General features: G+C 58.5%; 7 protein-coding genes across 7 annotated transcripts; 4 read left to right on the top strand and 3 right to left on the bottom strand.

The window, feature by feature from the left end:
* Window positions 1-1,566: 1,566 nt before the first annotated feature.
* ColSpa_12109 (dolichyl-phosphate-mannose--protein mannosyltransferase 2) lies at window positions 1,567-3,920 on the top strand (the record flags this gene model as incomplete). Its single annotated transcript, XM_049278321.1, has 3 exons — window positions 1,567-1,704; window positions 1,785-3,219; window positions 3,277-3,920. 3 exons carry the CDS (start codon window positions 1,567-1,569, stop codon window positions 3,918-3,920), a joined length of 2,217 nt encoding a protein of 738 aa, XP_049134278.1.
* A 400-nt stretch (window positions 3,921-4,320) lies between these two features.
* ColSpa_12108 (Ras-related protein Rap-1) lies at window positions 4,321-5,118 on the bottom strand (the record flags this gene model as incomplete). The annotated part of the gene is made up of 1 exon (XM_049278320.1): window positions 4,321-5,118. The coding sequence occupies one exon, from the start codon at window positions 5,116-5,118 to the stop codon at window positions 4,321-4,323; it is 798 nt and encodes a 265-aa protein (XP_049134277.1).
* A 1,992-nt stretch (window positions 5,119-7,110) lies between these two features.
* ColSpa_12107 (choline transporter-like protein ctl1) lies at window positions 7,111-9,451 on the top strand (the record flags this gene model as incomplete). The annotated part of the gene is given in 4 exon segments (XM_049278319.1): window positions 7,111-7,123; window positions 7,153-7,174; window positions 7,211-9,341; window positions 9,359-9,451. 4 exon segments carry the CDS (start codon window positions 7,111-7,113, stop codon window positions 9,449-9,451), a joined length of 2,259 nt encoding a protein of 752 aa, XP_049134276.1.
* A 1,055-nt stretch (window positions 9,452-10,506) lies between these two features.
* ColSpa_12106 (uncharacterized protein) lies at window positions 10,507-10,962 on the top strand (the record flags this gene model as incomplete). Its single annotated transcript, XM_049278318.1, has 3 exons — window positions 10,507-10,544; window positions 10,619-10,814; window positions 10,909-10,962. 3 exons carry the CDS (start codon window positions 10,507-10,509, stop codon window positions 10,960-10,962), a joined length of 288 nt encoding a protein of 95 aa, XP_049134275.1.
* A 599-nt stretch (window positions 10,963-11,561) lies between these two features.
* On the top strand, window positions 11,562-12,621 carry ColSpa_12105 (uncharacterized protein; the record flags this gene model as incomplete). Its single annotated transcript, XM_049278317.1, has 4 exons — window positions 11,562-11,662; window positions 11,735-12,105; window positions 12,236-12,493; window positions 12,560-12,621. The coding sequence occupies 4 exons, from the start codon at window positions 11,562-11,564 to the stop codon at window positions 12,619-12,621; spliced, it is 792 nt and encodes a 263-aa protein (XP_049134274.1).
* Window positions 12,622-13,124: 503 nt separating this feature from the next.
* On the bottom strand, window positions 13,125-14,093 carry ColSpa_12104 (ER membrane protein complex subunit 7; the record flags this gene model as incomplete). Its single annotated transcript, XM_049278316.1, has 3 exons — window positions 13,125-13,342; window positions 13,436-13,528; window positions 13,655-14,093. The coding sequence occupies 3 exons, from the start codon at window positions 14,091-14,093 to the stop codon at window positions 13,125-13,127; spliced, it is 750 nt and encodes a 249-aa protein (XP_049134273.1).
* A 959-nt stretch (window positions 14,094-15,052) lies between these two features.
* ColSpa_12103 (homocysteine synthase) lies at window positions 15,053-16,854 on the bottom strand (the record flags this gene model as incomplete). Its single annotated transcript, XM_049278315.1, has 7 exons — window positions 15,053-15,205; window positions 15,276-15,345; window positions 15,396-15,988; window positions 16,057-16,416; window positions 16,493-16,576; window positions 16,642-16,696; window positions 16,805-16,854. 7 exons carry the CDS (start codon window positions 16,852-16,854, stop codon window positions 15,053-15,055), a joined length of 1,365 nt encoding a protein of 454 aa, XP_049134272.1.
* Window positions 16,855-18,582: the final 1,728 nt, after the last annotated feature.

Below are 18,582 nucleotides of genomic sequence, written 5' to 3'. Positions count from 1 at the left end.
CGTCTCTGCCCAAGGAAACACAGCTCGCTGCTCGTGAGGTCAGTAGCAAGTCGCATCAGGAGCATCTTCCTCAGGCTGGAAGCTGAGCCTGTGTGTGTTGGTACGGACGGATACGTACACGATTATCTAAGACACCAGACCCAAAAAAGCACTGTTGGGTGATGCAAGTAGGAGATTGGCTTTCAGCGTTGCTTGGCGGCGTCATGCCCTGTATCTCTCGATCTCGCCATTGCACGAGACTACAGTCGGTGCAGACATGAGCACGGCGGTGTCATCGCGGTCCACACACCGAATCCCCGAGCTGTGAGCCCACCACGCCGATGTTCTCTGTGTCGAAGACGGCGGGAGCTGAATGGGAGATGACCACTGGCATTACCGGCTAGCTCCGAAGGCAGGGGCCCCATAAGGCGGCCCGGAAGGGTTAGCGTCGTCGGAGCTCACGGCCTGCCTCAGGAGCCACAGCTGTCAACTGGAAGACAAGACATTGTGCTGCAGGCCGGCCTGTGTGTTTGTCCCGTCCCGTCTCTGGCTTGACACTAGCAGCGACCTCGTGGAAGACAATAGACGTAGCTGCAGGCTTGCCCCAAGCGCGTCGTGCCATCTTTTGTAGTGCTATGACGCTGCACTCGAAGCTGGCGACAAGACAGGAGAGTGAAGGAGTCGAAGTGAGGTGAACAACGGGAGGGGATGGCAGTGAGATATCTGCGAGAGCCTCACGATGGTGATCATGGACCGCGATGCTCCCGTGGGGCCCTGAGGACTTCAGGGGGAAGCACTTGTGGGGGCAGGGGGGGAGGGGACAGAGGGGCCATTGGGGTCCTTAAAGGCCATTCAGGCCATTCCATCGGGAGGAGATGCGCGTCCAGTGCCAGGCATGTCCTCCAGCCCTCGGGGCCCGAGCCAATGGAATGGTGACAATGGCCCCGATGGGTTCTTAGGGACAAGATTCGCGTAAAGTGTGGTCTGCTTTCGAAGGGAGGGATGACCGTGTCTGTTGGTGCATAGGTGGCATTTATTTCGTGTTGCCCGCGCAAGGGGGCGCTCCTACCCAGCTCTCCCGATTTAGCGGACGGGGGGACCTCACCAGAAAATTCCCACTTTGCCGAAGGGCACTCTCCCGTCGCCTCCATATTAATTGCTTGAGTCCCTTTTGAGGCTTGACAGATTTCAGCTTTCCCTTCCTCCTTCCCCAGCTTACTTCCAGGAGCCCCAGCAGCCATTCACTTTGAGCTGGTTCGGTTTGTAGAAACCAAACGCCTTGAGAGAAACCCGCCTGTTCTTGTTTCGCGGCTTCCCTCTGGTGGTTCATCTTCCCTCCTAACCCTTTTTCCTCTTCTCCAACTTTTTTTTATATTTACACTTTGAGTCTTGACTCGTCCGATCCTTAACGCAGAGCTCAGAGCTCCTGTTCTTGGAGCTTGACTCTATCCATCGCCTTTCCCGCACACCCCCCTAAGCCGCGTTCGTCAACGACTTCGGCCATCCCGTTCCGACAGTCAGTATTCTCCCCCAATCGAACATTCCTCGTCACTTTTCTACGTTTGCTGACCTTGGCCACAAACAGCCATGGCTACCGAGAAGCCGATTGTCGCGTCCGGCGCAGACGTCGGCGATGGCGTCAGACGCCGTGCCGTGCCGCAAGGCCAGTCAGTTCCCGTAACGGCCGCCCCTGAGGTCGATGACAAGAAGAAGCTTGCCAAGAAGGTAAGCGTGTCCTCTTTCCCCCTTAGAGTCATCCCCTATCGCGGAACTGCTTGACGCTGACGAAATACTTCTTTCTCCAGGAGAGCTCCTTCCTCGACCAGTGGGAGGTTGTCATTGCCCCCATCATCTTTACGGCCGTTGCCATCTTCACTCGACTCTGGAGAATCGGCCTCAGCAACATCGTTACCTGGGACGAGGCCCATTTTGGCAAGTTCGGAAGCCACTACATCAAGCATGAATACTACTTCGACGTTCACCCGCCCTTGGGCAAGATGCTCGTCGGTCTGTCTGGCGTTCTCGCCGGCTACAATGGATCCTTCGAGTTCAAGTCTGGCGAGAAGTACCCCGAGGATGTCGACTACACCTTCATGAGAGCCTTCAACGCTCTCTTCGGCATTCTCTGCATCCCTATGGCCTACTTTACCGCCCGCGAGCTGAAGCTGCGCCGTCCCGCTGTCTGGCTCGTCACCTTGATGGTACTCTGCGAAAACTCGTACACCACCATCAGCCGCTTCATTCTGCTCGACTCGATGCTGCTCTTCGGCACCGTTGCGACCGTTCTCTGCTGGGCCAAGTTCCACAACCAGCGCCACGACGCCTTTGAGCCCGAATGGTTCTTCTGGCTGTTCATGACCGGTCTCAGCATTGGCTGCGTGTGCAGTGTCAAGCTTGTCGGTCTCTTCGTTACCGCTCTTGTCGGCCTGTACACCATCGAGGATCTCTGGAACAAGTTTGGCGACACAAAGATGCCCGTCACTACCCTGGGTGCCCACGTCGTCACCCGTGTTGTCGGTCTCATCATTGTCCCCTTCCTGGTTTACATGCTTTCTTTCGCTCTTCACTTCGCCATCCTGGATCAAACTGGCCCTGGTGATGCGCAGATGAGCTCCCTGTTCCAGGCCAACCTCAAGGGCACCGAAGTCGGCAAGAACAGCCCCTTGGAGATTGCCTACGGCTCGCGCGCCACCATCAAGAACATGGGATACGGTGGCGGTCTGCTTCACTCTCACGTCCAGACCTATCCCGAGGGCTCTACCCAACAGCAGGTTACTTGCTACCACCACAAGGATGCCAACAACGACTGGTTTTTCTACCCCAACCGTAACGAAGAGGACTACAACCCCGAGGCCGAGCCCCGATTCATCGCCGACGGTAGCACTATTCGCCTGATTCACGCCCAGACCGGACGCAACCTCCACTCGCACGAGATCGCTGCTCCCATGACCAAGGCCGACAAGGAGGTCTCTTGCTACGGCAACCTTACTATTGGCGATGATAAGGACCACTGGCAGGTTGAGGTCGTTCGCGATGTCGCTTCTCGTGACCGCAGCCGCATCCGCACTCTTACTACCGCTTTCCGCCTGAAGCACCCGGTTCTCGGCTGCTACCTCCGCGCTGGCAACGTCAACCTTCCTCAGTGGGGTTTCAAGCAGATTGAGGTTACTTGCACCAAGAAGAACAACCCCAAGGACTCCTACACTCATTGGAACGTTGAGGCCCACACCAACGATAAGCGTAAGTTGCCGACAGCACGACCATGATATTTTGGATCTGCTGCTAACTGAAACGTAGTGCCTCCTGGCGACCCTGGTTCCTACAAGTCCCCCTTCCTCCACGACTTCATCCATCTCAACGTCGCCATGATGACCTCCAACAACGCTCTCGTTCCCGACCCCGACAAGCAGGACGACCTGGCATCTCATTGGTGGCAGTGGCCTATCCTCAACGTCGGTCTGCGCATGTGTGGTTGGGATGACAACATTGTCAAGTACTTCCTCCTCGGCAACCCCCTCGTCTACTGGGGCTCCACGGCCGGCCTTGGCATCTTCGCTCTCGTCGTCGCCTGGTACGTCGTCCGTTGGCAGCGTGGCTACAACGACTTGAACTCGAAGGAGATTGACCAGATCCACTACGCGGGATTGTACCCCGTGGCTGGCTGGTTCCTTCACTACCTTCCCTTCGTTGTCATGGCTCGTGTTACCTACGTCCACCACTACTACCCTGCCCTCTACTTCGCCATCCTTACGTTTGGTTTCTTGGCCGACTGGTTCCTCCGCAACAAGAACCAAGTCGTTCAGTACACCATCTACGGTGTCCTGTACGCGACCATCATCGGACTCTACATCCTCTTCAGCCCCATTTGCTTTGGCATGACGGGCTCCAACAAGCAGTACAGCTACCTGAAGTGGTTTGACAGCTGGAGAATCTCGGACTAAACTTCTGGACGATTCCTGAAGACAAACCTTGTATCAAACGGTTTCTGCCGAGAAATCATGTATTCGGGGGTGGGTTCATGACTCGGTTTCCCTACCCAACTCTATGTAAGGATACAGGCGATAAAAACGGGCTGCAACTGGCATTTCGAGCTTGAGAGAGGAGAGAGATAGCTGACGGACGATACTTCCGTGCATAATGCAACATGAACTGTTTCCTTGTTTCTGTAAAGATCTTTGACCCGAATATGTGAGACCTTAACTGTGACGGTGAATTATGATTAAAATAGTAGTACAGGGTTGAAAGACGAGAAGGGGCTAAAAACTCTTGCTGATGGCCTTGGGTATCACTATCCTTCTCGAGTGTGTATGCTTTTTTGTTGTACACTGTGCAGCAGCTCATCTAACAACAGCCGCCGCCCGATCCCTTGTTCGCGTCGCCCCCTATCTTGACCTGCCTGCCCCCTCCGGCACCGGGCCCCTTGACACCCGACCTCCTGTCATTGAGGTCGTACTTGCCGGCCTGGATGTTGTTATATATCCTCTCGGCGACCCTCATGAAGGCTTTCTCGACGTTCTCGCCGCTCTTGGCGCTCGTCTCGACGTACTCGAAGACGCCGTTCCTCTTGGCCCACTCCTCAGCCTCCTCCTTGGTCACCTCGCGCTTGTTGTTCTCGTCTTGGGTGAGGTCGGCCTTGTTGCCGACGAGGATGACGACGATGTCGGGCTCGGCGATCTGGCGGAGGTCGTTGAGCCAGTCGGTGACGTGCTGGAAGGTCTGCTTCCGGCTGAGGTCGAAGACGAGGAGGGCCCCGCTAGCACCACGGAAGTAGGAGCGCGTGACGGACTTGTAGGTCTCCTGGCCCGCCGTGTCCCAGAGGGAGAGCTTCATGTGCTTCTGGGGCCCTTCGGCAGCCGCCGGCTCGGGGAGGCGTGGGGGCTCGGGGAGGCCGTTGGGTGTAGTCGTGCCATCTTCATTGGTCTTCTGGGCGCTGGACGGCGCCGAGGCAGCAGGGCCCGGAGGCTTGGTGTTGGGGGGCCCGACGGGGACGATGCGGGAGCCGAACTCGACGCCAATGGTCACATCGTGGTGAGGGGAGAAGCGGCCCTCGCAGAGGCGGATGGTAAGGCTGGACTTGCCGCAGCCCGAGTCGCCAATGCAGACGAGTTTAGCAATGTAGTCCCATGGTGGAGACGACATGGCCCTTGTGTGGGATGGGTTTGTGTGTTGGAGGAAGGGGGGAGATGAAGGTCTGTGGTATTTTTTTCCCGCCGAGAGGATGAAGCGCTGGATGCTCCCTTTTTTCCGGCTAGCCCGCGGAGCAGGGCTTTGCTTCGCTGATGGAGGTATCGAAGGGACGAGACTTGGGAAAGGCGTGGGCGTTGTATGCGGTGCAGTCGTGGTTGACGGTTGACGTTGGTCTGATGTCGACGAGCTTCAAACAGCCGTTGTGGTTTGCCGGAGCACGTGTTCAGAAGATCTGTCTGACAAGGGGTTGGCCAGGTGGGAAGTGGGAATGTTGTTAGCAGTAGGATATCGTTTGTTCTCAATGGAGTGCTCCCGTGGCGACCGGAGACAACGTTTGGCAAGGAAGGCTGTTCAGTGTGCGGTTCTGCAAAAGTATCCAGAAATGATGACCTCGTCTGTACATCAGCGAAAGCTTCCACTACGGTCCGACAGAAGTAGGATCCAATACGTTTGTAGGAAACGGCGGAGTGCATCACGCTGGTCAATGTTTAAGATGGCGGCCCCTGGTCACAGGCTAGGCCCAGAATACAGCCAGAGCCCCAGTTAAACTGGACCGCTGACCAGGGAAAGGGCGGGCAGGTTTGGGGGCCATGGTGTTATCAGTGACGCAAGTGCTGGGTTGATAAGGACAAGCGAGCCATCCATGGTGCAGGCAGGGCGAAAGGAGGATGGGGGACGGGGGCAGTCAGTTGACGACGAGCTGGAAATGACTGACTGACTTGACCTCCCAATGGTGTAGCGACTAATGACTAAATGACTCGGGAGGTTGGACCGGACTAAAGCGATTCCTCGTGTCTCGCGCCGGGACATGTCAGTGCCATGCAGCAAGTGAGGGAGATTAGCAGCGCAGATAGGAGGAACGCATCAAGTACGTGGGTTCGTGGGAAACACAGGTGCCAGAGAGGCGACCGTGATGCCGGCCTCTCCTCAAGCAGGATGCTTCAACTTTTGCCTTGGGATGCCCATGGGTTTCCTGCATATTGCAAATGGACCCAGGTCTGCCCTTTACGGACGCTATCCGGACTCTGCATTGTAAGCGGCCCCTCGGAGCCCTCAAGTTGAGGCGAACCTGGAACTGGGAGGAGGAGAAGCGCGCCAAAAGCAGCCATGGCCATGCCCCCCGTCTAAGGCAATCCGGGCTCTCGATGCTGCAATTCTGCAATGCATCACATCAACCTACCGCCTTATCGCCCACCCAAAGTCCGATGAGTGCCGGCCGCTGCCCGTGGGTGGGCTCCCACGCTCCCCTGCCTCCCCAGGTACTGACGTTTTGAGTGGCTGGCGTGTTAGCGAGGTAGGTACCCGGGGTGACGGGGGGAGGAAAAGGGTCCTAGTTGCTGCTGCTGGTTGTGGGCGGTGTCGGTGTCGTGTGCTCCAGGCAACCTGCGTGCTATGCTGCCGTCTAGGCTGCTGCTGCAGCGTCCGCGCTGCCTGACAACAAGCCTCTCGCCCAGTCCGCCCAGCAGACAACGGGTTACCCCATGTACCCTGTACCGTACCGCCGCTACTACTTCCCTCACCGGTCCACTCATTCACCTGCCTAGGCACCTTCACCTCTTCGTCTGGGCTGTACCGCATGACCTCCGATTCATCTCTCTCCCGACACCTTGGTGCAGATGCCCCTTCTCACGAGCACCTCAGGCTTGATCCGAATAATACCTATTCCAAACAGGGGTGCACTCGACCCGACTCAAGAATATCGCTCAGCAGCTGCTTTGAGCCCCCGAGTATCGTCTTCTTTTCTGTTTGCGTATACACCAGTAGTGTCCACCGCCACCGGCACCCAAAACATTCCAGCCGTTTACTCTTTGTCCGCCATCGTCATTCACAGGCCTTACACAACCCGCCGACTTTATCTATACCCATCGTCCCGCGTTCCTGGCCGACCCCGAAAGAGCACGCGAGTTTTTCTGAGGGGACGAGGTCCTCGCTACCGATAGCACCATGTTCTCGGAATGTAAGTCTATTATCCTGCCACTGCCCAAGGTCTCGGCGACACCAAGCGGCGGTCAACTAACAAACCCGCGACCGCAGATGCGTCCAGGTTCCTGGCGCAGTCACAATCCCGACTCTCCAACTTCGCGGGCCAGGTCGAAGGCAACGAGAACCCACCGCGCCAACCCAACGACTGGTCATCGCGACCTCCACGAAATGGCGGTCGGTCCTTCCTAGGCAGAGGTTACGGAGGAAACCCGTACCAGGCGGGTGGCTCGCGTTTCGGGCAGATGGGCTTCGCCTCCCGGATCTCCACCGCCCAGGATGCGCCGCTTTTCCACAGCACGCTCGACGAGTACATGGAGGAGGATGACGAGGATGAGAGGGACCGCGAGGCAGCGGATATGGCCGCCCTCCACATGTCACGGCGCGTGGCCGCCGCGAGCAAGATGGCAGAGAGCTCCGAGACGGAACCAGACGCCAGTCGTGGCTCTCTGGAGCAGAGCAACGAGGGCCCCGGACGCAGATACCAGGACCGCGGTCTGCGGAGGGGCATCCGCAGCAGCTGGAACGGCACGAGGAGTTTTGGCGGACGTAATCGTGGGAGGGACGTCATAGACGAAGAGGCGGAGGATATCCCCCGCGAGGGCTCCGACCGGGACTCGGATACGAACCCCAAGATGGTCGATATCGGGCTGGAATCCCAGATCCAGGACGACGATGACGACCCGTCTGCATCGCTGCTAAATGAGGCGCATACGGACTCGAGCCCGCCCGCTTTCCAGAAGTTCCAGCCAAAGTCCAGGGATCGCAAGTTCCCGCTGAGGAGGGAAGCTACCCGAGAGGATGACTTTGACGAGGCTCGGCAAGCGAGCTCCGATGACGAAGCCCTGCCTGCGACGGTTCCCCTGGCCGAAGGAGAAATATTCAAGTACGACCCTTTCTTTGCCTGGATCTTCCTTATCGCACTGGCCGGCCTGGTGTCCACGTTCGTGCTCGTCTGGCTGCACACGGGCACGCCTAAGAAGGGATGGGGTGACACAGTTTACACGACATTACAAGCATCTTTCCACATGCTGGCTGTTGACACTCTCATCTCGGTCCTCGTATCTTTCGTCTGGCTGGCGGCGCTTCGGTCGTTCGCCCGGCCACTGGCTCTCCTGATTCTTGTGGCGGTACCCATCATCATGTTCTCGTTCACGCTATATCCATTCATTTCTAGCTACGAGGGCCGGTCGCATGGGACTAGTTTCCAAGACCGGGCCATGCGGTGGGCTGCCCTTGTCCCGGCCATCTCAGCTGTTGTGTGGGTTTACATGGCTTACAAGGGCCGCTATGCCATCCGCCAGGCGATCGAGATCCTGGAGTTTTCCACCAGGATTCTCGCGGCGAACACGGCGCTCCTCATCTTGGGCTTCAGCTGTCTGGCATTGATAGTGAGCTGGACCTGGGTCTGGATGTGGATGTTCTCGAGAATCTTCTTGGGAGGCTACTTTTCGCGCAGGCTCGCCAGGTTCATTATCAGCGTGTCCAGCTGGTGGCTTGGGATATGGTTCGTCCTCATGTACATGTGGACCATCGGCGTCATTAACGCGGTGCAACGAGCGACGACGGCGGCGACGGTGTCACAATGGTACTTCCACCGCAACGCGGCGCCGGCACCTACGTCGGCGGAGATCGTCACGGCCGCGCTTAACCACGCGACCACGACCATCTTTGGCAGCATCTGCGAGTCGACGCTGCTGGCACTGCTCATCCGGGCGCCTCTCCTCGTGCTGCCTCGGAGAATGGCCAACATCCTCCAACATGTCGCGGCCATGTGGATACCAACCCCCATCGCCGCGCTCACGAATCCCCTGACCATCACGTACGGGGCGATTCACTCGCAGAACCTGCACACGGCGGCCCGCGGCCTCAGCCAGATGGACTTCCTCTCCCCGCAGCGGCCGACGACCACACTGACACCGCAAGTGTTCAGCTCACGGCGGTCCAGTCACTCACCTCTACTTCCTTATCGGCTCGCAAAGATGCTTTTGTACGCGACACGATTCATTATGGCTACGGCGCTCGGTTTTGCAGGATGGGTCATGACGGCGAAGCAGCTCTCGATCGCTCTGCCGGACGGAATGGGGGTACGGGGCTCGGCGTACGCATATGTTGTCGGCATAGTTGCCAGTTTCATTGGGTTTTCGGTCATGGGCGCCATGGAGGGTATTCTCAGCGGCATTCTGGATGCGGTGGTCATCTGTTACGGCAGCGAACGGCGTATGGCCAGCGGAGGGGCGCCTACTGCATGGAGGCGGCCTACCTCTTTGGCGAGAGGCGTCGGGACGAAAGAGGCCTGCCTTGAGGGAACATGTCTATACCTTAGTTTTTGCAGTACTTGGAGGAACACAGAGATTGTATGGTTGCGGATGGCTTTTGGAGTTTCTTGTGCAGCGCATGGTTTACATGTCTAGATGGAATAGACGCCCGGGAGCGGGCTCTTTCAATGAAGCTTTCTGATTTACCATATGAGGGAAGTGCTGCCTGCCGTTTGATAACGGCCATGGCACATATGCCAAGCTCCACGACTGTTCAGCCCGAGGACAATGAGTGGTGGAAGTCATCCGTCAAAGGCTGCGCCACGATGTGGTCGCGTTCACAAGTTCAACATCTGGTCGGCGAGCCAGCGCCCGATAGCAGTGGCTGTTGGCCGTGGGCGGGAACCGGAGGGAAGGGTCTATCATGGCACGGAGGGGCGGAGTGCGGCGGTGGTTCGGGGAAACGTACATAGTAGAAGCATCACGACTTGCAAGAATCTCGAAAGTGATGTGCACCGCCACACGAGATGGAGGCGGGCGTTACGCCGGGATGGTGTCATCTGGACTCGCGCGGAGTGTCCAAATCGCTACGAAGCACGCATGTCGCCACTGTTGCTTAGTGCAAACAAGCACTGCTATCATGCGACGGGTGCTCAGTGGTCGACTCTGGATTATGGGAAAAAGAAAGAAGCATCAGCCACAACACTTGTGCGTACGCATGGCGTTCTTCGACCGCCTGGCGTTTTGGAGAAGTCGAGAGCCGGCGGATGGGGGGAGGAGAGTGATTTCATTGGAAAGCCAGAAAAAGCAAGCGAGCAACCAAGCACTGCTAGACGAGGGGAGGGGTCAAACTCATGGGTCCCCGCGCTGTGGAGCTTGGCTCGTGCGAGACGTTTCCAGTCGATCCAGGGAGCCGACCCGAGGTATCCTGACGTAGCCCCTCGCCGCGGGTTCCGTTTGGAGATACATCTGAGGGACATTTGCGCGCCGACCACTTTCTCACATCGGCTCTCCGGCATCCCGGGTCACAGTGAGAGACAACCAGCCAGAGCTTCAAGCGAAGCGACAGAGAGCCTGGAGGGGGACAGGCAGCAGGGCGCCGATGCTGGGCTGGGCGATGGGAGGGTTCGCTGGGCATAGGTAAGTGAGGGGCAAAACACGCATCACATCGGACAAGCATTAGAAAGAGAGGGGCTGTGCTTTGCAGCTCGCAGCTTGCATCGATGGGCCCCGGTTGCAGCGCCAGCGCCGGCGGAGGCAGCTTCGGGAGCCAAGAAGCAGCATTGCAGCCGTGGCAGCGTGGGATGGGAGGGCATCGGAGACCACGAGTTCGAGAAGCGGAATGGAAAAGCGAGATGGGACCGCAAGACCACATGTCGATACAATCCAGTCCAGTGCAGTGCCCAGCAAGTGAGATCACCTGCACGTAGGGGAGCTTCTGGTTTGGTCCCTTTTGCCTCCCTCCACCCCTTCGCCTCAGGACTGCGTAAACCCATGCTAACAGGGCCCGGCTGCCGTCACATTGCTCCCCGTTCCAGAAGCAACTGGATGGTGTTAGTCGAGCGAGGACGACGGCCGCCGGCGTGCAAAGCCTCCGCCTGGTTGCCTCCCTACCTCCTCCCAGCGTGGGCTAATATATTGCGGGAGATGCGGAAACGTCGGGATGCCATTGGGTGCCCGATCCCCCCTCTAAAGGTATCCGTACCTTATGCTTAGCTGCTCTGGTACCTACCTCTGGGTTGGATGGGCAGAGGGAAACGGCCAAAACCTGAAGACGTAATCCCGACCTTCCGCCTACCAGATGCCCATGCCCCCAAACGCTATTATTGCGCCGCCCCCGGTACAACAGCACCTGACACTGCCCCGCGAAGGGAAGAGGCAACCGTTCTCCGTCCCAACCCTCCCCCTTCAAACATCAGTCCCTTATTTCAGGTGTCCGATTCCCCAAAACTATCTGAAAGGGTAGCTGCAGAAAGCTTGAAGGTCTGATTTCCCTCAACAACCTCACTTCCCCATCCCCATCACCGACATCAATCGACCCCACGCGTCAATCCCCGACTCGACAGCCCTCGTCATATAAAGACATTGCGCGCGTAGACTGTGAACCCGCATCTACAGCATCACCTCACCCCCGATTTAACCTCACCTACGCTACACATGGCCGACGACTTCGCTCCCCCGTCGGGTCCCCCGCCTCCCAAAGCTCCCGAGGTCCCTCCCGGCTGGATCGCCCGTTGGAATGAACAGTACAAAGAATGGTAAGCCCCGAGCCCCCCTCAAGCCCTTCGTCTACTATCAAAGCGAACAACGGAACTGACTCCCGCCTCCAGGTTCTACGTAAATCTCCACACCAAGCAATCCCAATGGGATAAGCCAACCGAGCCCGCACTGCCTCCGCCGCCCCCAGCAGACGGCCACCCCGGAGGTCCTCCCCCCGGCTACGCGCCGCGCCCGGGCGAATCGACGCCGCCCGTGGACCAGAAGCAGAACCCGTACGACCAGAAGCACAACCCCTACGAGAACCAGTCCTCGACGCCCCAGCCCTACGGCGCCGGCAGCTCCAACAACATCAGCGAGGACGAGCGCCTTGCCCGCCAGCTCCAGGCCGAGGAGGAGGCCCGCGCCCGCGGCGCCGGCTCGCACTCCCCGATGCCCCCGGCTACAACCTCCAGCAGCAGCAGCACCAGCAGCCCCAGAGCCCGTTCCCCGAACAGCTCCCGCCCCGCGCGCAGGACACGAGGGGCAAGAGCAGCGGAGGCTTCCTCGGCAAACTGCTCGGCAAGGCCAAGACGAGCGGCATGGGAGGCTCGAGCAGCTACGGCCAGCCGCAGTACGGAGGCTACCCCAGCAGCAGCAGTACGGCGGGTATCCTCCCCAGCAGGGGTACGGCGGTGGCGGCTACGGACGCGGCATGGGTGGTGGCATGGGCGGCATGATGGGCGGCGGCAGCGGCGGCCGGAAACCCGGCGGCGGCGGCATGGGCATGGCGGGCGGCATGGCGCTCGGTGCCGGTGCCGGTCTGCTCGGTGGCGCGCTGATTGCGGACCACATCAACGACGAGCAGCAGGAGGCGTACGCTGACGGCTACAGTAAGTTGCACCGTTTCCCGACTTGGGTGTGTTTTTAGTTCGCGGACACTGACTTTTGTGCTACAGACGACGGCAACGATGGCGATGACTATGGTGGTGGCGGCGACGACTTTGGCGGCGACTTCTAAGTGGCGAGAGGAAGCCTGGCCGTGGTGCTTCTTTGAACGAGAATATTCGAATGGGTCATAAATCGGAGGATTTGAAATGGGCAGGGAGGATGGCGGGGGCGGGACGTGAACTTGTCCATAATATGTTGCTTTTCCCCCCAGTAGACAGGAGGAGGCTTGTACTTGGCCTCTGCATCAAGCACCTTCTTCCCCATCGTGGTGCGTTAGTTCCGAAATTCCATTATACCGTAATTCAGGGGTTACTTCCACTACGTTACCTTTGAAGGGGCCGTGAATCTGCTCCGTAAAGTGTACACACACACACACACATCACAAGCTCGGCATGCGTGAGGCGCGTTTTGGCCTTAAGGTGTCTGAATATGTATATAGGAAAAGAGGCGCGCACACCCGTCACCGGCTCTCGCGGACCGTAACCATCCAGTCCGACGTTCAAGAGCACCCTTGTTTTGCTTTCTCAATCTTTTGATCCCCTGCGCCACATCTTGCCCACAGCTCACTCCCTCTCACCTCCGCACGCCCTTCTCCTTCTTTCCGTTGCCGCTGCCGCCGCCGTTTGAGGACCCGGAGCCGGAGGACTCTTCCTTCTTGCCGGTGCCCGCCAGGAAGGCGGCCATGTCGAAGTTGCCCATGGGGTTAGCGCCAGCATCGCCGCCGCCGAGGATGCTGTTCATGGGGTTGCTCTTCTGGCGCTCCTCGAACTCGGCGCGCATTTCGGGGTCCACTGGGGGGAGAATGTCAGCTGCTGTTAGGGGGTTGGGATGGGTGGAAGGGCTGGGAGAGAGTGGATCAGAAGGGAACGGAGAGTAGGACATACTGTTGTCGACGAGGTAGGGCATGCCGAGGAAGATACCCATGCTGACGAGACCAAGCAGGATCATTGGGTTCTTGAGGATGGTAAGGATCGAGACTGCGGTTTACGTGTTAGCATGTTCCTCAACGCTCAAGGAGTGTTCGGCAGGAGACGCAGCTCGACAGTAGAAGCTGCTGAGCCCTCGACACCGAGCACCAAGATATCAGGGAGGGGGGGACCTACACTTGCTCCTCTCCAAAAAGTAGTTCTTTCCTCCTAGAACCCGCACCTCAAAGCCCTTGCCGCCGCTCTCAAAGTCCTTGGCCGTGTAGACCTCGCCCCTGTTGTCCCAGTCGTTGCCGCGGTACGTCTCCCACGCCGACAGGCTGCCGTCGGCGGCGATGTCCAGGCGCAGCGGCGCGAATGCGTGCGTCAGGCAGTGGACATCGACCAGGTACGACCCGGGCGCGGTGACGTTGGTGAAGACAAAGGTGTTCTTGACCGACAGCGGGGCGGAGAAGGAGGCGCCCAGCGCCGAGAGGGTCGCGCGCGTCGAAGGCGGGAGCGTGTAGGGGTTTGGCAGAGCCGGTGATGAGGGAACCGAGAGGGTCAGGGCGGCCGCGAGGGCGAGGGAGGTTGTGGTGTAGGCCGCGAGGGCGACGAGGGATTCGAGGAGGCGCATCTTTGGGGGCGGTCTGCGGGTTTGGGGCTGCAGTCTGTGGTGCGGTTCGGCGGGGATACTCGAGAGCAGGGGAATGCTTCAATACCAATGCCGCGCAAGATGGGAGAGGGAAGGATATAAGAGCTCGGGCCGGAGAGGTTCGACTGGAGGTGGATATCGAGGTGTAGATGAATGGACGGCGTGGGATGGAGCTTGGATCTGGTGAGAGCAACGGCGGTGCGGGTGGATGCAAGTGTGGTTCTGGAGTCGAACCCGTTACCGACCAATCAGCTCCGGCGATCGGATTATCGTCGTCTACCGCGCGCCGGGGCAGCCCGCTCCCCCTTGCCCGCTGACCCCATTCCAGCGCTGTCAGAAGCAGCAACAGCGTCTGGTGCAACACGGGCCTGACTTATTTGCACCACAAGCTCTAGCACGTTTTTGGGGCGGGCGGCTCCAAACGCTCAACCACAACTGCCCACTAGGAATTTGTGGCGCCGGCACGTTTTCATTTCCTCGCATACCTTGTGAGTTGCCACAGGCAGCCGATCGCAGAGCCGTCGGGAAGATCAGGAGGGCAGCTATATCGGCCTTGCTTTCTGCGCGCACTCTAAAGTGAGGGGACGCAGATATGGCGACAGCGGGCGGGCCCTGAAGCTTGTTTCAATCTTTTGGGCTGGATCACCATGGTTTCGATCCAGCACGTTGCGCGAGGAACGGCAAGGGATGCGGAGCGGCATTCGTTGCCCCCCTCCTCTCTTCTTCATTCAGACGATGCGGGAAAAACAGATCGACGTTGCTTTTTCTACGGGTATTTCGTTCTCTCTTACAGGAAAAATCATCCAGCTGCACTTCCAAAAACGCGCACGCTGTTTACCAAAACGGTATTCAAGGGGGGGTGGGTATCCAACCAGATGCGGGCAAGGCGCAAAGCAAGTGCGGTCGCTTCTCCTCCTCATCTTGACTTGTCTTCGCCGAACTTACGGCGCCAGCGGCGCGTCCTCCTGCTTGTTCTCAGCCGCGGGGGCGGGCTTGCCGGTGGTCGTGGCGGAGGCGGCGTTCTTGAAGGCCTGCTCAAAGTCTGCGATGATGTCGTCAATGTGCTCCGTGCCGACCGAGATACGGATGAGATCCTGTTGTGGGTCCCGTGTTAGTCGCCGGCCTGGACTGCATCATATTCCTTTTTTTGGACGGGAAGCTTACCTCGCTGACGCCGGAGCTCTTCTTCTCCTCGTCGGACAGCTGCTCGTGGGTGGTGGTCCAGGGGCTATCACTGTTAGCGACTTACACCGCGAGAGAGCAAGCGTTTAGGATTTCACTCACTGGATAGCCAGGGTCTTGGAGTCGCCGACGTTGGCGAGGTTGGAGATGAGCTTGAAGCCATCCACGACCTGGCTGCCCGCGCTGCCGCCGCCCTTGACGCCGAAGCTGAGGACGCCGCCGAAACCGCGCTTGAGGTACTTCTTGGCCGTCTCGTGGTACGGGTGGCTCTCGAGGCCGGGGTACGAGACCCAGCTGACGTAGTCGCTGGCCTCGAGCCACTTGGCGAGGGCGAGGGAGTTCTGCGCGTGGCGCTCGGCGCGGAGGGAGAGCGTTTCGATGCCGAGCAGGAGCTGCTGGGCGGCGAAGGGGTTGAGGGAGGCGCCGAGGTCGCGCAGGATCTCGACGCGCGCGCGGATGATGAAGGTGATGGGGCCGAACGTCTCCCAGAACTTGAGGCCGTGGTAGCCGTCGCTGGGCTCCGTCATCTGCGGGAAGCGGCCGTTGTCCCACTTGAACTTGCCGCTGTCGACGATGACGCCGCCGATGGTGGTGCCATGGCCGCCGATCCACTTGGTCGCCGAGTGGACGACAATGTCGGCGCCGTGGTCGATGGGGCGGATGAAGTAGCCGCCGGCGCCAAAGGTGTTGTCGACCTGTAGGCGGCGTGTTAGTCATTACTACCCAACTTTACTTCGCAGCGAGCAAGCGGACTATGACTCACGATAACGGGCACGCCCTTCTCGTGGGCGACCTTGGCGATGGCCTCGAGGTCGGGCACGTTGTACTTGGGGTTGCCGATACTCTCGACGTAGACGGCCTTGGTCTTGTCGTCGATGGCGTTGGCAATATCCTCGACGCGGTCGCCGTCGACGAACTTGGTGGTGATGCCAAGGCGCGGCAGGAACACCTTGAACTGGTTGTAGGTGCCGCCGTACAGCAGCGAGGTCGAGACAATGTTGTCGCCGGCGTGCGCGAGCGCATTGATGGCGATGAACTGGGCGGCCTGGCCGGATGAGGTGGCCAGCGCGGCCACACCGCCCTCGAGCGCGGCAATGCGCTTCTCAAAGACGTCTACTGTGGGCTGAGAGTGGTAGGTTTGTCAATGGAGTGTCCTTGTGTTTCGCGACTGCAATTGGACCGAGACAAGAGGCACATACGTTCATAATACGACTGTAGATGTTGCCAAACTCCTTGAGGCCAAAGAGCCTCGCGCCGTGGGCCGAGTCATTGAAGGTGAAGCTCTACAAGCCAAGCTGCTGTCAGTTGCTGCCGCCTTTCTGCTCAGGGTGCGCTGGGGATCACGAACCGTGGTCGCGTAAATGGGGACGGCGCGCGAGTTGGTGGCCGGGTCGGGCTGCTGGCTGTGCGACACGATTCCTCGTCAGTATGGATCCTCAACAAAGCTCTCCAAAAGCTCAAGGTTTCGTTCCCTCGGAGACGCGTTTGGGTTGAGTTGTGTATGTACATACCCCGCATGGAGCTGCAGCGTCTCAAAGTTCTTGCTCAGTTCTTCGGCCATTGTGACTTTCTGGGGTCTTGTGACAATACAAGGAAGGGTATTAATGCGGAGGAGCAAGTGAGAGAGTTCACAGTGATGGAGGGGGAGGGGTAGCAGGAGGAGAAGAGAGAAAAAAGAAAGGCTTCCTTTCGGAGTGTGTGACGGGAAGAGCAGTTGGCCGCGCTTAAAGACCAAAGGAGGCCGGCAACCGGAGTCACAATTGGAGGAAGAGGGGCGGCACAGGAGAGACGGAGAGGATTCGGCTAGCTACGATGATGCCATTGAGGAGAGATCACACCATAGGCTGGCTTTCTTATGATTGCCTCGTCTTTTTTCCTTTGAGGAAAGGGTCCAGCGACATAGTGGTTACAATGTATGTAGTTCTTCCCAATTGGGGGACAACCCTCGTCGAGGACCCCTCCATTTGTCGTTAGCTCGCTCATGACAGATGGGGGTCCAAAGGGGGGAGGGACCCAATGGTCGGCTCGTCGACTAATTAGAGCTCGTCATGGTTTGGCTACGATGCCGCAGCAACAGCTGGATGTTGATTGCGACGGCGAGAAGAAGCTGGTGTGAGCTTTGGAGATGTTACTGGTTGCGCGAAGAGAGCGCCGATTCAGGCATAGAATGTGGGGTTCGGCCAGAGCACGCAATCGACGCTGAAATGTCACTTTGCGGGGCAGAGCAGGGGGCATCGGTTGCCATTGGGGAACTTGGGGAGGGGCACACGAGTTCGTAGCCCACAACGGTGACATGGAGAAGTTTGGTTAGTCTTGGTGTTCCGTCGACGGTAGGTTCACCGAGAGCCTGGGAGTCATATGCTCTAAAGAAGCGGCTTGAACTCAAGTTGCTTACTGCTACACAATATAAAAGGGAGGCCTGTTGCACAGAATAGACATCAAGGTCCTCGTCATCAGCGGTTTGGTGGTTGAGCCCTGGGGTGACTTTGGGGGCCGAAGCGCCATGGTCATTCACAAATTCCAAACGACAGCTTCAGCGGAGACCGGCTGGACATGATTAAAATTGCTCCGATAACCTTGGCCGGCCCATGACCGCGATGCCGCCGCGGTTGTCGGTCGGGAGAGGTGGACTATGGACACAGCAACGGCCCGTGTCCCACAGCGGCTGTCGCTCGAACACAAGAGTGGGAACATACACGATCTTTGAAGAATGACTCAAGGCGGATATAATAATGGCGGTCAACTTCGGGCATGTCTTGACTTGAGCAGCTTGCCCGGTGTAGGGCTGATCTCAGACAGCGGCAGAGAACGCTACGACACATTCTTTCTGGGTCGTCTTCGCAGGTCTCTCGCAGTAGGCAACTTCTGGCAAGGACATGCCAACAGGCCACTCAACTTGGTACCCAGGAGAAGGGGACTTCCGCCTCAATCGCACACGAAGAAGTTGATAAAGGCCAGGGACTTGCAATGCTTATTGCTCGCTCGTTCACCTCAGCCACCGAGGGGCGGGATGTTGGCCCCAGAGCACGGACGTGCACCCCACTGTTGCAGCACAAAGAGGCCTGCCTACCTTGATCCACAGCGGCAGCTCGGCCAATCGAGTGAGAGGCATCGTAATAGGCGCTGAACACCTTTTGACGACACCTTTACCTTTCTTGACTTTCGCTTCATTGCTGATCCATCGTGTATCTCACGTCGGCTGGTTCGGCCGTTATCAGTCATGCTTACACGTTGTGCAAAGTGGGCCCATGTATTTGACTGCTATCTCCAGCTTCTGGTAGCGGAGCGC

The sequence above is a fragment of the Colletotrichum spaethianum genome (genome assembly GCF_022836535.1).
Source record: "Colletotrichum spaethianum MAFF 239500 DNA, contig56, whole genome shotgun sequence".
Classification (NCBI taxonomy): domain Eukaryota; kingdom Fungi; phylum Ascomycota; class Sordariomycetes; order Glomerellales; family Glomerellaceae; genus Colletotrichum; species Colletotrichum spaethianum.
The sequence above is the reverse complement of the archived record's forward strand: the minus strand, read 5'-3'. Positions and strand labels throughout refer to the sequence as shown.